The sequence below is a fragment of the Pelodiscus sinensis genome, chromosome 18 (genome assembly GCF_049634645.1).
Source record: "Pelodiscus sinensis isolate JC-2024 chromosome 18, ASM4963464v1, whole genome shotgun sequence".
In the NCBI taxonomy this organism is placed as follows: Eukaryota; Metazoa; Chordata; order Testudines; family Trionychidae; genus Pelodiscus; species Pelodiscus sinensis.
The window spans coordinates 17,987,937-18,004,009 of record NC_134728.1 but is presented as its reverse complement, the minus strand read 5'-3'; the positions used below and the strand labels follow the sequence as shown (position 1 = coordinate 18,004,009).

The 16,073-nt window shown below is 41.0% G+C and overlaps 1 protein-coding gene across 4 annotated transcripts in view; it reads right to left on the bottom strand.

Moving 5' to 3' along the window:
• Window positions 1-9,103: 9,103 nt before the first annotated feature.
• The window catches only part of ATP9A (ATPase phospholipid transporting 9A (putative)), a 111,844-nt gene continuing 104,874 nt past the window's right edge, over window positions 9,104-16,073 (bottom strand). For all 4 annotated transcript variants that reach the window (XM_075901191.1, XM_075901190.1, XM_075901189.1 and 1 more), the window contains exons 27-28: window positions 15,283-15,486; window positions 9,104-13,414 (exon numbers count right to left, since the gene is read on the bottom strand). In XM_075901191.1, coding sequence (XP_075757306.1) covers window positions 13,278-13,414; window positions 15,283-15,486 — 341 coding nt within the window. In that variant the 3' untranslated portion in view covers window positions 9,104-13,277. The remainder of the gene's footprint in view (window positions 13,415-15,282; window positions 15,487-16,073) is intronic.

The following is a 16,073-nucleotide window of genomic DNA, read 5'->3' as shown; positions in this document are numbered from 1 at the left end:
CAAACAGGGCCACTGAGAAAATGAACAAAAGGATTTACCCCTGCCTATGCTAGACTTTAGCTTCAGCTTTAGCTTTACTAGGGTTGATGAGCTGAGCACGTTCCTGCAGTTGAAGCTCTAGCGTAGACAGTCGCTGGCATTTTAACTAGGGATGTTAACAGGTAGTCGGTTAAACGGTTACCCGGTAAGCATCACCCTTAACAGCTGATGTTTACCAGGAAATGATTAATCAGTACCTTGGTGCAGCTTCCACACACAGCCCAGCCACAGGTGGAAGGCTGCTCCAGCCCTGCCATGCCCCCCCACATGGGGGCCAGGAGTCATGATGGCAGCAGCAGAACCCGTGGTGGAGGGCTGGGAGTCATGGAGGCGTCAGCCCCCACACAGTGGCTGGGAGCCGCCAGGCTGGAGCAGCCCCTGCATGTGGTGGGGACCTACCTAGCCTGACCCTAAAAGATGGGGGACACTCCCTTTAATCAATTAAATGGTTAAACACAGTGGCAGCACTGCATTTACCCGTTCAACCAATTCAACAGGATCTGACATCCCTAATTTGAAGCCACGATGTAATCTAGACTAGTTCCGAGGAAGGTTCGGTAACACAGTGTTTAAAGTGCCAGTGGCCAATCTATGCGAGAGTTCCCAACCTTGCTCTTCCCCATGAAGATGTACCCATGGTCAATGCTGGGAAATCATAACGGGGGGAAAACCCAACTGTAGGTGCCATTTTGATTTTCCGATTCAACTATGGGTATGTCTACACTACAAAGTTAATTCGAACTAGCAGACGTTAGTTCGAATTAACTTTGATAGGCGCTACACAGGCAAACCGCTAGTTCGAACTTAATTCGAACTAGCGGAGCACTTAATTCGAACTAGGTAAACCTCATTCCAAGAGGATTAACACCTAGTTCGAATTAAGTAGTTCGAATTAAGGGCTATGTAGCCCCTTAATTCGAACTAGTGGGAGGCTAGCCCTCCCCAGCTTTCCCTGGTGGCCACTCTGGGCACCACCAGGGAAACTCTTCTGCCCCCCTCCCGGCCCCGGAGCCCTTAAAGGAGCATGGGCTGGCTACGGTGCCCATGCCAGGTGCAAGCCTGCCAGCACCCAGCCAGCAGACCCTGCACCTGGCATGGCTCGAGCCAGCCACCCGCTGCCAACCAGCCCTCCGCCTCTTCCCGGGACCAGGCTGGTGGCTCCCGGGAGCCTGCCCAGGTCCGCAAGAGGCAGGCATCCACCTGGTCTAGTGCGGACATCGTGGACCTTATCCACGACCTCCGCACTAGGCACAGGAAAGTGGCCATCTAGGGCAGGATAGCTGCCAGCCTGGCCACCCAGGAGCAGGTTTGCATGAAAATCAGGGTGGTCCAGTGAGACCCCCGACCCTGAGCCTAGAATGGCCATACTGGGTCAGATCAAAGGTCCATCTAGCCCAGTAGGCTGTCTGCCGACAGTGGCCAACACTAGGGACCCTGGAGGGGATGGAGCAAAGACAATGACTAAGCCATTTGTCTCGTGCCATCCATCTCCAGCCTTCCACAAACAGAGGCCAGGAACACCATTTCTACCCTCTGGCCAATACCACTCCATGGACCCAACATCCATGACTTTATCTAACTTCTCTTTAAACTCTGTTCTAGTTCCAGCCTTCACAGCCTCCTGCAGCAAGGAGTTCCACAGGTTGACTATTTGTTTTGTGAAGAAGAACTTTCTTTTATTAGTTGAAGCCTGCTACCCATTCATTTCATTTGGTGTCCTCTAGTCCTTCTATTATGGGAACTAATGAAGAACTTTTCTTTATGCACCCTCTCCACACCACTCATGCTTTTATAGATCTCTATCATATCCCCCCTCAGTCTCCTCTTTTCTAAGCTGAAAAGTCCCAGTCTCTTTAGCCTCTCTTCATATGGGACCTGTTCCAAACCCCTGATCATTTAAGTTGCCCTCCTCTCTCCCACCCTCTCTCTTCCCCTCTCCCACCTCCTTTTCCCAGTCTCCCGAGGTTAACCCCCTCTCCCCGTTTTGTTAAATAAAGAGAGTTTATATTTTTGAACACGTGTCCTTTATTTTGTACATCAGGAAGGGGGGCTAGGGAGGGGTAAGTGGAAGGAGGTGAGGGAGGAATAGGGTACGAGCCCCCAATGGGGAGGACTGGGGTGGCTCTGCGGGCTCCTCGGGGTGGAAGCTCTCCTGAAGCCTCCCGATTGGCCCCCCTGGATGGCAGCCTGCGGTAAGTGTAGCCGGGCTGATGGCCGAGTGCTGTGATGTGCCAAGTGTTGGCACTCAGGGCACTCCAAGCCAGGACTGCTTTGCTGTCCTCCATTGAGTTAGACAAGCGAGCGGGGAACCCCTGAGAACTGTCTGTCCGGGGTGGGGGTCGGGTCCCTTTAAGCACAGCCCTCAGCTAGCCTGAGACAGCAGCTCCATGCTCTAAGTCCTCATCTGATGCCCTGCCGGCACTGCTTCCAGCCAGCCTTAACCTCAGTTCAGGGTCCACTCAATGTGGACATGCTAGTTCGAATTAGCAAAATGCTAAGTCGAACTAGTTTTTAGGTCTAGATGCACTAGTTCGAATTAGCTTAGTTCGAATTAACTAATTCGAATTAAGCTAGTTCGAATTAGTGCTGTAGTGTAGACATACCCTTATAGATTAAATTTGAGGGAAAAATAATTTTTCAAATTGGAATTTGACTGGGATATCAGAGATAACTTTGGCATCTTCTGTGACACCCAGTGGTAAAGGCTGAAAGATGGACCTCTCGCAGCACTGCGCCCACTTGCATCACATTGGGGAACTGGTTCAGAAAGCTTACTCAATGACTCACTTTCTGCAGCATCTTAGGGGTCTCTCACCCAAGAAAGTCTTCACTTTAGAGACCTCACAAGATCAAAGCCAAAGGCCTACTCATAGTCACCTGTCATGGTTTCAGCTCTGCATGAGATCCCGGACCTGCCCTAAATGCAGCTGATCTCCATTCACAGCCTTCCATGCACTCAGGAATTCCAAAGATGGCCCTGCTTGTTGCGAGATACAAGAATGCAGTCACAGCAACAGAAGATGCAGAATACAGCAATTCATTAGAAACCAAATGTGTCAGAAAGGAGGCGTTGTTTGTCAGAAGTAATGGCAACCCTTATAAATGTGCCTTTTATTCCAAAACTTAACTTCAGATTTGTAAATGATGCAAAGGAATGTTGCTGCTGTGGACAATGTGCTTTGATTTCACAACAGACTCAGTGCTGGATGACATTTGTTTTCAGAAAGATTACATCACTCACTTTGAGATAGGTGATGCACTTCACAAATGCCAGCACATGACTCAAGGGTTTTTAAGACCTTAACAATGAATGATAGTTTGTCTCATCATAACCTTGGTCTTAACTTTCTCAGGTATCTTACTACTGTTCATAACACTTTTCCACATATAATGTTCGTAAGGTGACAGATGTTTGTCAATGTTATCAGATACAAATAAGTCTTAAATATTTCTTGTGCTAGAATTCAGACTCATACTTATATTTTATATGCAGAAAGAAGTATAGTGCTTGCAGTGTAGTTAGAGTGCGCGCGCGCGCGTGTGTGTGTGTGTGTGTGTGTGTGTGTATTTTGGAGTAAGATGAATTGCATGATGAAATTGTGAGCATAAAAGATACTTTGTGTGTGTAGGGGGTGTGTATGCAATCTAATTATTTCAACATTTCTGAAGTAATTGAACAGAATGTGGTAGTGTAATCAGCTTACCTTTGTTCATGCTCTAATTTATATTGTGGGCAATTATACTTTTCCCCTGGTAAACAAGTTTCTGGATATAGTTAAGCAACTCAGAGTGCATTTAAAATAAAATCTGTTTCACATAAAGGGACAAATGAGAATAACTATTACCCCCATCCTTAATGCACTAAATTCTTCTGCACAGATTGTTCTTGTTACTACTACTTTATTTGAAAAGATCTGAGCAGCACACAATATTCCTTCCTACGTGCATGACTGCAACAAGGCAAGTTAAGGAAGCGTAAAGAGTGGGAACACTTGTTTTAACAGTGCCATATTTTTAAAATCACTTTTTCTGTAACACGTCTGCCCATTAGATCCACCCATAAAGGGTCTAAGTAGCAGGAAGGGAGAAAAAATAAAAGCACGGTCTTATACAGGCCGGATCCCAGTCACAATCAGTGCTCAGGACTTCAGAGGATTCATCTTGTCATCTAGAGATAGCAACTATACGCAAGAGATACAGGGTCAGAGCACACCAATCAAAGGCTCGATTATGTACAATTTTATATATCTGACTGGCAAATGGTTTGCCCTTGATTTATCATTGAAGTGATTGGGAGCAGGACTTTGAATTAGTGTTATCAAGCAGCATTCACTGCTTTCAGGAGTTTTTACTTACATTCTATGGCCATAGATAAGCATATTTGTGCTAACCCTAGCCCTGTTATTTGCTTCTCACTTTGTTCGGACACTCACATCTTCAGCAAAGTCTCGCAACATGTTTTGTGAAAAAGTTACTTTTGAGCTTCAATGGTTCTCTAAATCTGAAATGGGAAAAGAGCCAAGATTTTTGGTTTTGGGTTCTGCAACAACCAAGAAAATTTTGGAGGCCTGCAATTACAGCTGGACGCTAAGGATAGATAGGAGTATTCTGTGAACTCAACACCTTTCCAACACTATTACTTTGTTAATTCAGGTGGCTGGAAACATGCTCCAGTGGCTAAAATACTAGGCTGGGACTCAGAAGACTCTGACTCTGTTCCCTGCTCTGGCAGACTTCCTGTGCGACCAGGAGCAAATTGCAGTTTCTCTGGGACTTGATCTTTGCTGTAAAATTGGAATAAGAGAACTGTCCTACCTCCCAGGGCTGCAATTAAGATAAGTACTTTAAGAGCATATTGTAAGATCAATATTATAGTGGTCACACAACAACCTAATTTAGATAGAAAATCAAAGCCAGAGATCATAATCATTTAGCTCCTTCCCCAATTTTTTTAAAGTAAAGAGAAACCACTGAGTATTTTTAGGCAACACATAAAGTGGCAGGAGCTCCGTAAGACCTAACATTACCAGCCAACAGCAATCCCATTTTTTATTTTTCTACAGAAGAGACGACAGTGTAGAATAGAACCACAGCTTTGGGAAGGCGGGGGGAATGGGGACTGGCATTCTTTGGTGAAGCTTAGTCTGAAAACTTATCCCAGGATGCGTGATCTTCCAAAAATCTGCCAACCCCTGCAGTATTCAATGTTGTATGACCACAGCCTCAAGAAGAATGAAATTAAACCCCCATGGAAATCTTTGACATTTCTAGTATTATGCAATGTTTGGGCGAAAAAAAAAATCACAGAAATTTTCATTCCCTTCCCAGAGTGAGTTTAGCAAAACTATTTGTAGCTTTTTAAAATTACATACTTCTCCATTAATTTATGGCCAACTTTTAAATAGGAAATTGGTAACAGTTGGGAGTGAAGTCTGTTACTGTAACTTCTAGAGCCTGCAGATTTACTCTGATGTGTGCAAACATCACAACATTTGATTATTCAACATTCGCTTTAACTTTTAGTATCACTGAAAATATTTTAATTATGAAACAGGTTATGACTCTGGACTCAGAGTATATCTACACAGCAACATTATTTTGAAATAATTAGCGTTATTTTGAAATAACTTAGTCCCCATCTATACAGCAGGCAGTTTTTTCGAAATAGTGGCAAAATACTATTAAGCTGAAGGACTTATTATTCTGACTCCTGTAACCCTCATTGTATAAGGAGCAAGGGAAGTCGGAAGAGAAGTGCTCTATTTCAAAGTAAGTGCTGCGTAGATGCTCCCAATTTCGAATTAAGCTACGCAATTGATGTAGCTCTATTTGTGTAGCTTATTTCGAGTTAAGCCCTGCTTTGTAGATGCACCCTTTGTTTTCTCTTAGATTCAATAAGACTGTGATTTTTCCACATATTTTTAAAGCTATCCTGTAGAGAATTTGATCCCCACTACAGAATTATTTTACAATGGCTCAAATATTAGACTTCATTCTCTATTTATATTTTATTGTGTTCTTCAGTATATTTCTAATAAATCTATATAGCACCATTCCCATAGAACACTATTGATTTCATTCTTAATTATCAGAGTCTTCCACAGGAAAAATCTAAATATAGCTTCAATTTTGCTATTCTTTCAAAAATTGTCCATATAAAAACTAACTGGATTTTTTTTCCAATTTGAAAGATGCTGTGGTGCTTTTGGAGCTGTCAATTAGCAGCTAAATAATCATATATTCAATATAGAAGAACTTCTGAACATGATGCAATCATCTGTTTTCCAAAAAAGGGCCTGATTCTCTTCATGGTGAATATGAGGATTAACACAATGGAGTTCCATTAGTTTAAAATGAGAGCAGAATTAGACCCAGAATCTTTCTAAACGAGATAGAATTTGTAAGTTGAAATCCATCTGAGGCTGAATATAGGAGGACTCGGGACAGTTAGGTACTCTGGGACTAACTGGTTCTAGAAAACACAAAACTGAGGTTGGCTGTTTCAATACTTAAGTTCCACCTAGTGGACAAAATTGTGACAAGTTATAGCAGATTGCTTGCAGTTGCACCAATAACAAAGACTGTGAGAAAAATGCCACAGAGAAGATAACTACACATTTACAATGAGCAGTTATCTTGATGAATAACTTTAACACCAACCAAACTGTCATAAAGCTATTGAGCATTATTCTTCTGGGAGAATTAAATTAGGATATAAGTGGCTAAATTCTTTACATTGTTGTTTCCAGCAAATCATTTTTAAAGGAATGGAGGATAAACTCCCATACTTTCAACATGAATACCTTTCAATTTTATAAGCTGAATACATCAGCTAGAAAACTTATTGAATATAATAAAGATATGATGAAATAATTGCAAACAAATTAGTACAAATGTATCTTTTCTCAGCTTCATATTTCCCCAGCATCCAAATGACAAAGGCTTTAATACATCAAATCCTTTATAACTATATCCCCTGTACAAATATCATGGACTGATCAGGACAAGATCAAGCCCATCATGCAAAGTGTATACACATAAAAGCATGAAGTTGCATAAAATTTATTTTTTCACCTTTTTTACATCGTTCCCTTTTACATGTCTGCAACATATAATTCCACAGAACAATAAATAATTTGCATTCAGTTTTCTCTTGAATCAAAGGTATGTACATCTCATTTAACTAAACGACAGGTACAAAACATCGCCATCTCAATAAATATAATTTTGACACCAGAATCCATTTCCCCATATAATTAGTCAGGTTTTTAAAGGCATAGAAGCACACAAGTTTTATTACGCAACAATAATGGGCCATTTTGGCAAAGTTGAAGAACCCAGGATTTCATGCAGATTAAAGGTGCGAATTCTTAATACGAGTTAAGGATCTGGTCCATCACACATCGAAGTCAACAGAAAGACTTCAGTGAGCATTGGTTGGGCTATAGATGTGCGACTGGGTGGGCAAGAAGAACTCCTTTTAAAATGCCAAGTGGACAAATAGCTTAGTGTTTCTCAACTTTTTTTTTTTTTAAGAAAGTACCCTTTAAAAAAAAAATCATAAGTACCCCCAGTATCCACAGTTTTCAGACACAAAATTTTTTTTCTATCATTGCAACACATTTGTTTAAACAACAATCATAGCCGGGCAGGCGATGCAATTTTTGGGTGTAAAAAGTACAAAAATAATAAACCGCTGTAAAACTTAAAACAAATTAATTTTTCTCCAAATTTCAGTTGGAGTACTAAAGGTACTCATACTACTGGTTGAGAAACACTGAAATAGCTCATGATGGCTGCTTTGACAAGTGCATATCGGAATTAGGGATGTATTTTGCACCAAACCATTTAAAAAACAAACAAACCCCACCCTCAAACCACACAGCCTCAAGGCTTGAATTCCCAGGGGGTCAGGTACCTTACTCTTAGGTGCCTTTGAAAACTCCAGCCTAAACTCCTAAAACAGCAACAATTTCCCATTGGAATCACTAACAGGTTTATTGAAAAATGTAGACCGTATCAGGAGCTTTTGTGGGCACATCCCACTCCTTCAGAAGATTTGGGTTGTGTGTGTCCACGAGAGCTCCTGATACTAACTACATGTTTTGTTAGTCTCTGAGGTATTTCAGGACCATTCGTTGTTTTTTAAGTTTTTCCAGTATGGGTACTCCATGAGGAGTAACAGTTAATTCGAACTAAGGGGTTTATCTCGGAATCCCACTTCTCTGCTGCATGTAGACGTGGGCAGTTACTTTGAGCTAGTCAGTTTCCAAAATGGCGACCGGCTGAGAATATGCTAATCAAGCGCAGGATATTTAAATCCCGCGCTTCATTAGCCATTTCAGTCACCCTCATTAGCCTCCTTCATTCGAACTAGGGGGCTAGTGTAGATGTACCCTTACAGACTAACATGGCCACCCCTCTGAGAGGTACAAATGAGTATGCAATGAGATTTAATGGTTACATTACTACAGCAGACCATAGACAAATAAAGGGTTTGGTGCTGCTCATTCTGTCTCTGCAGCAGATGTCACACAAACATATTGTGCCCACAGTTGGGATGAGACTATGATGTCACTGTTTGTAACTAATACAATTTTGGGGAAAGAAGATGCTGTATAGGTTCAAATTGTTACAAACAGCATGATGAATTTAGCTCCATTCTAAACAAAGGAAAAGAGATGGCTAAGAAAAGTAGGACAAGATCTTGGGGGAGGGGAGGAAGATTATGGAGGGGGGTATAAGCAATAGAACGCAAGAAACATAAAATCTACCTCCTATTAAAAAAAGCATGACAGCACATCTTTAGTTAGTTACATCAGTGATTCAAAGAATGAACTACTTAGGAAAAAGGGGCTAGTATGGGAACTAACTGCAAAGGTAAACAGACCACTGATCAGAGATCTTCCTAAAGTAAACATGGGAATCAAGAGCAAGTGATGAGGCATATACTGATGTCTCCTGCAATATTAATTGTGGAATAGCCCCATAACATGGAAGTTAGATAAACTGCTACAGTTCACAAATATAAAGAAAGTTGCTAAACAAGATGTACATACATATAAAAATGGTCTTTTATTCCAAATAAGCACAAAATTCAAGTATAATAGAGGAAAAGAGGTACCATAACTTAAATTTCCAGTGCGGAATCTAATGACTCTGTGCTGCAAGTACAAACATCTGAATTAAACTTTGCCTGACATTTTTTTTTTAAACTTATTGGGAAGAAGTTTATAGACAAAGTGCTTAACTTTTATTTTTATATATATATATTTTATATATATATATATAACAATCACTCATCCCCCATAGCTGGTGTTTGTAAATGGCAGTGGTTTTTATTTTGATTGCTTTAAAAAAAATGTACACCTAAAGAGAAATGTTTAACATAACAATCTGGTACAAGAAACTAGCAGTAAAGGAACAAGGTCACATCTCTTACACACAATGGTAAAGATGATAATCCCACCATTAATAATATGAGTTCCTTCCTAAGGTTATGGAGCCAATAAATATTACTGAAATTGCAATCCCCCACTTCTTGGTACAATATAAGTTATTATTTTGCCAATATGGTCCATTTAGTGTAAACTGCATTGACTCCAGGAGACCGTGAATGCTAACTTATATTTTCCAAATATTTACATACAGTAGCATGGCACTGTTATTCTTAATCGACATTTAACTACTAACACACAACTATTAGGGGCAGGAGTTATTACAAAGATATCTACAGTCATGTACTTTCAAAAGGACAATAGACTTGACTTGTTAGTCACAACAAATTGCCAGAACTTGATTATTACATTTAAATCTACTAAATCAAAACTGTGCTCTGGGAAGCCAGCAACAAATACATGACTGACTCTGTCCCATAACTGTAATGTTATCCTAGTGATTTGTTAAAGATCTTTTTAGCTAAAAGGTGTCATTTACAAAAAGCTGACAACCCAATTCTTCTATAACAAAGCTTTTTCTAACACGGCTTTTCCTCTGAAGCAAATCCTAGAAAAATACAGAATTGAGCCTTCCCTGATACAAACCTGTAATTAAAGAGAGGAGTGGAAATACTTTGCTGGGAAAAGTTGAGGGAATGGGGGAAGGTGAATTTTCAAAAATATATTGTAAACATTAATAGAGCAGCTAGTTAATTTTTTTTTCTTTCTTGCTGGGTTGTTTATAGAGGATACCACAGAGTATTCTGCTTTTATGGGATACCAGAGAAAAGACAAATCAAAGCCATGAAGCACAAAAGAAAAGCCACTGTTTAATCTTAACAAGTGCTTGCTCTTCTTATTCCTCTAAATGAGCTAATGGACCTTGAAACATAAAGACGCTAAATCAAGTATGCAGAAAGGAGACCATTGTAGCCAGCAGTGCTGGAGGCTACATTTCCCATCTTGCACTGCAGCCTAGAACATGCATTCATCCACAAAATGGTCACACACACAACTGCTGAATGGTAAGGACTGGTATTTCCCATGATGGCATAAGAAGGAACAAGAAGGAGGATACACAGTAGGGGTGAAATGAGCCAACAGTGCAGGCTCCTTTTTTCCCTAGGCTTGTGGCAGCCCCTTCAGGTCAATTCAGTGCTGTGACAGCACGGTCAATCCAGTGAATGTCAAGGTGGAGGGCATGGCATGCTCTCTTCTGAGCCCAGTAGGCTTCCCATCAGGAAATCCAATATGAACTTCAAGCCCTGTTGGAGGAAAGGGGCCACTGGCAACATGGCTCTGAAGAGGAACAAGCGGTCAGAAAGGGAGGAGTGTGTGTGTGTGGCGGGGGTTATCCAGGAAGATTTCCACTTATGCAAATAACCTGGATCTACAGGGTGGAAAGCAACCTACTTCAACGGATTCAACCAAAGTTCTGCAGAATGGAAATGCAGCAGCGTTTGACTCACCCACTCTGGGAACATTTTACAAACTGCTTTAATTTAGGGGTGTAAAATCCCTTTTAATTGGATAACAGGTTAAAAATATTATTTAACTGGTTACCTGATTCAAGAAGGGGGGGGGGGGGTTGCTCCATTCTCCCACTCCCCTATCTGCGAGCAGGTTCTCCTCCAGCCTGGCCAGAGCAGCCTCTGTCTGCAGTAGGCAGGGAGCTGTTCTAGCCCCCACTGGCTAAACTTAACCAGTAAGTCTCACCCATTAAGGGTGAGGTTTACCAGTTAACTGGTTAAACCTTCACATCCCTACTTTAATTCATGCTCTTCTAGTTTCTCCAGAGGGTTATTCTTCAATACACAATGACAGGTCATAATGGCTTTTGCAGAGCATGTGCACAAATCTCTCCCTCCTACTTCTCAGCCATTTTATATGACAAAATGAATGGAAATCACCCAGTGCTTGCAAGATCCACATGTATCCACCCATGATTGCCAGGTCTTACAGCATGTTCTTCAGAGAAATTAGATTTAGCGCAGGTGAGAACTTCTGAAGCCAATAATCCAAAACAATGAGGTGCGGAGTCACCATCCACTGTAGATCTCATTTTAAACGCTACTCCAATTCTGCATGCAAGCTTGTAAGCCAAAGAATTTTATTTATCATTTGAATGCTTGTGAAAGCTCCAGATCTGTGGCCATGGAAACAAAAGCTTGATAGTGTACAGCATGGCAGAAAGGGGCTGCTGCTCCCCTGATGAGCACGATTTAAAAACACCACACCACAAGGGTAATTCAGGGGTGTTTGGATCAAGCATTGCTGGCTTCCATTCTGACCCTGACAATAAAGGTTCCATTTAGTTGAAGCTACAATGGTGGTTTTTTTTATGTGGATTCTGTTTCACTAGGAGCTGGAGGGAAAGAGACCAAATAACTCATTAATCACAGATGAAAAAGTGATTAGATGTGTGATTGTCACTAAAACTATGCCACATTTGACCAAGCGACTTGTGAAAGCCTCTTTCAGCTCATTACAATGTTCCTAAACTTCCCAGTCATATATTTGTCTCCATCTGCAAGGAATGCTTTGTAAATGATGTAGGTCAATGCTTTTTTAATTAACAGAACAAACAGAAAGCCAAACACACCCTCTGGGAATTTTGCAGTTTAAAATAAATGGAAATCTTACCTGTGCTGCACATTAAATAAACTACCAGCTTTTGCATGGGCTCATTTTCTGCCTGCTCTCAAACTTATGTCCACTGTGGCTCATTCCAGTTGTAAATATTACAAATTCCACAGTGGTCTCAAACTACCTCTCTTTGTAGATGGTGTCATGAATGGATGCGTGTATGACTGCCTCGGCTTATTTGCAGCTCATCTTCATTAATTCATCCTAACAGGAAACAGATTTTATGTAACTGTGAAGAGTAGCAACTCTGTGACCTTTCCTTTCAGTCTCCAAGGATTCAAGACACGTCTGCCACATTGTCTGCTGCATCGGATGAGTCTCTTATCCTGCTGTCAACACCTTCAAAGGCTGATCAGCTGCAAGTTTCTTTCCAAAAGGCTTTGCTTGAATTTAGGTAATTTGCTCCCATCAAATTACTATATAGTTTAGTTATTTGTACGTGATCAGCTCCTTTTAACAAGAAACCACAACAACTAAACAAAATGGAATCGTCCCTTTTTGGATGATATTTCTCAATGTGCATTAACTGCTGGAAATCATGAAATCACACTAGATTTTCTACATTCAAATCTTTCATTTTGATTGAAGGAAAAACTCAACCAGTCAGGTTTTCAATCACGCATAGATCTATTTAACACTGGAACCCTACAATCAAAGCAGCAAGGCACTACCCAGTAGTCAGCTGTTGACAATATCTATTATAAGGGACTTCCCAAGACACACAAAGACTATTTCTACCTGAATTGAAATCATAAATAACAGTATAAAAATATAACACAATGCAAGGAACACTTAAACTTAAAAAAAAAAAGTATCACAAACTTCAAGGCCATTTAGCAGCTTTCAGATACTCTGATCTCACCCGAGAAACCAATTTTCATTGCAGTTACATGCATTTGACCTCAACTAAGTAAAACAAAGTGACAAAGACGGGACAAACTATCAAATATCCCTCTCCCCCCAAAAGACTATTTACTGTTGTTAGGTTTTTAATTTACTGCAGTTATTAGTCTTTTTCATTAAAGCAGCACATAATATTGATTACTGCATAATCCTTACGCAACTATCAGACATAGGTCTTACAGTGACGAATACATGATTTTTTGTCTCTTGGCAGTGTGCAAAATTAGTCTGTGTTCTGTAAGCAGAGCAGGTCTATGACGTGAGCTTTGAGTAGCTTGGGGGGGAGAACCTTCTTCTCAGGTACTTCAGGACGTAGAGGGGAAGGCAGCTCACCAGTGTGATGACTGTGACCTTCCACAAGAACGACAAGGTTGCAATGAAGTACACATCTGAAAGGAAAGAGCACAGAAGCCATGGAGATGGGCTGTAGACAAGTCAGAATTGCACTGTGTGGGGAGGTTCAAGTGAAAGCTTCAGGGAAGGAAATGTAGCCCAGTAAAGCTTCCTAACAGTCTCCTCCTCCTCACACACAAAACAGCATTTTTGCTCCTTGTTTTATTTTTAAGCCAAGTACAATTTCAGTTGGCTCAGCCACCTCTTGCTCTCTTCCTCTCTCATTCATGAAGGATATACTTTTTCCCTAGCACACTGCTCATCTCATTTCAATAAGGCATTTTGTCTAAACGGGCAATTATAGACATACAATCCAGTATGAAATGTTGCAATCCTTCACCCTCAATAGAATGAACTACATTAGTGTCCTGTAAAGAGTCTGGAGTAGGATTTTAACTGGGAGGATTTTTTTTTTCCTTTTAACTCGCTAGTAACACTGAATATAAACGATCTCTGTTCATTCAGATACCACGTAGCTTCTCCTTTTACCCATTTGCGTTATACAATCATGGAACTATTACGGATATATTTGAAGTGTGGTTCAAAAATGAGCCACAATACCCTTGTGTAAGAGATAGCCTTATTGCACATGGAGACTTTGAATAGAGGAAATGAGAGGGCTGTTTTATTCTGGAGCAGGTTTCTGGGGGAAGTAGTGACATCTTGTGGTTCCTGATGGTACACTGAAATATGCTGCAGGGACCTGATATTTAACAGACGAACTTCCCAGAGAAATGTGGATTCCATTATAGAATGTGAGATGTCTCTTCTGTTTAGACAAATGAAAATATAAAAGCAAAGGCCCAGATGAAAAAGAAAATTAGACAAGTTTTAGTGAGTTTGCTATTACATCCAGATAATGGCCATACTTTTTTTGCTCCAGCAAGAAAGATGATGCTTTTAGTTTCAGAGATCTCAGGTTCAATCCCCACATATGACCCAATCAAAGGGTGTCTTATGTGGGGATATGAACAGCTGCAAAGCCTCGAAGATCAGGATGAGACTCCCAGGCCAATGTGTAATATATTGGACCAGTGTGTCTATATTCCATATGTAGCAGCTGGACTGTACAATGAAATCTGAGAGTCTGCTTGTACCTTCAAGCTAATGGATCTGGTCCCTGGGGTAACCTATAGTAGGTTAGTTCAACAGCAGTTGTGAGCCCCATTCATGCCCTTATCCTTTCATTAAGCATGCAAATATTTGACTGGAAAAGACCTAAAGAAATCTTCTTACTATGTAGTTTAGAAATGTGCAACCGTCTGTCCATCCGTGAGTCTGTTTGTTCAAGAACTCCTCCTAAACGATAAGTGCTAGGGCCACCAAATTTGGTATGCAGCTTCCCCTTATCATAACTTAAAGCAAAGTCAAGGTTTGGTTGTGCTAGGACAACAGGCTGTGCCTGGAATTTGATTATTTCTCATAAAATGGACAGGGAAGGATCTGATAGGAGGAACATTAATACTGTAAAATGACCAAGGGGCAGCAGTAAGGGGCCAGAGATGGAGACTGGGACAGCGATAACCCCACTGAGCCAGCAGGAGGCAGCAGTGAAGAAAAGGATAGCTAATATATTTCAGAGAGTTTGTCTGTTTCTGTATCTGTCTCCCAGCTGGGGGACATGCACACCTCCCCACGCTGCTCACTGCAGCAGCCATGAACAGGTGTTTCTCACCTGACTCCAAGCTGTTATGGTGAGAGAGGGCTGGGACTGTCCTCTCTTCCCAGTGCAGCCTGCATACTGAACCCTTCGCCCTCAGCCCCACCCCAGAACAACGATTTAAACGAAGAAAAAAAAACTTATTTGAGTAAAGTAACCAAGTAAAGCCAGGTAAATCTTCTAGTAGAAGATATTCAACCTTACCGATAAACTCATGTAAGAAGACCAGAGAAGCTATGTAGCAGGAAAGGCTAAGCAATTCTGCCACTATCATGAGCCAATGCCATGTCTGGATTGTTAATGCCACCATCAGCAGCTCCGTAAGAATCAAGGATGTGAAGGAAATGGCAACAATGTGGACAAATTCGGACTCAAACAGCAAAAGAGCTCCATACATAATGATACTACCTGTGAGGGAAGAGAAGGAGAGAGGCAAGATATCTTACTGATAAACTTTCATCTAAGTTCTAAACATTAATCTAAGCTCTGAAAGAGCAGAAACATCAGGTCATCTCTTAAGACAGCTGGCAGCCGTTTTTGGTCATGCATGATGGCTGCTCTGACAATAAATCAGTTATTTATGACATGGCTTAAGATAACAAAGAACTTCGGTGCAATGAGTAAAAGACACTACATAGGTGGTCAGTGTTTCATAGAGGCATGTCAGATTTACTGATGTGGAAGTATGAAGTGTATTATTAAAGCTACTTTGTAGATTGCTTAAAGATTATGACAATCTATCTGTCCTTCCAGACAAAGAAGCAGTCACTACTCAAAAGAAAAGACAAGTACCAAACACTTGTAACTTCTACTGTGCTGCCCTCAAGTCTAGATGGAGCACAAGGTATAGGGACACTAAGTGCCTGCAGTTAGGTTTAACACAAATTAAAACAGCATTAAGGAAGCCTTATTTTGTGCCTCTATTCCATCTGGGCTGGAATGCTCACACAAATCCATGCCAAGCCACCTGCACAAATAACTCATGTCAACAGCTT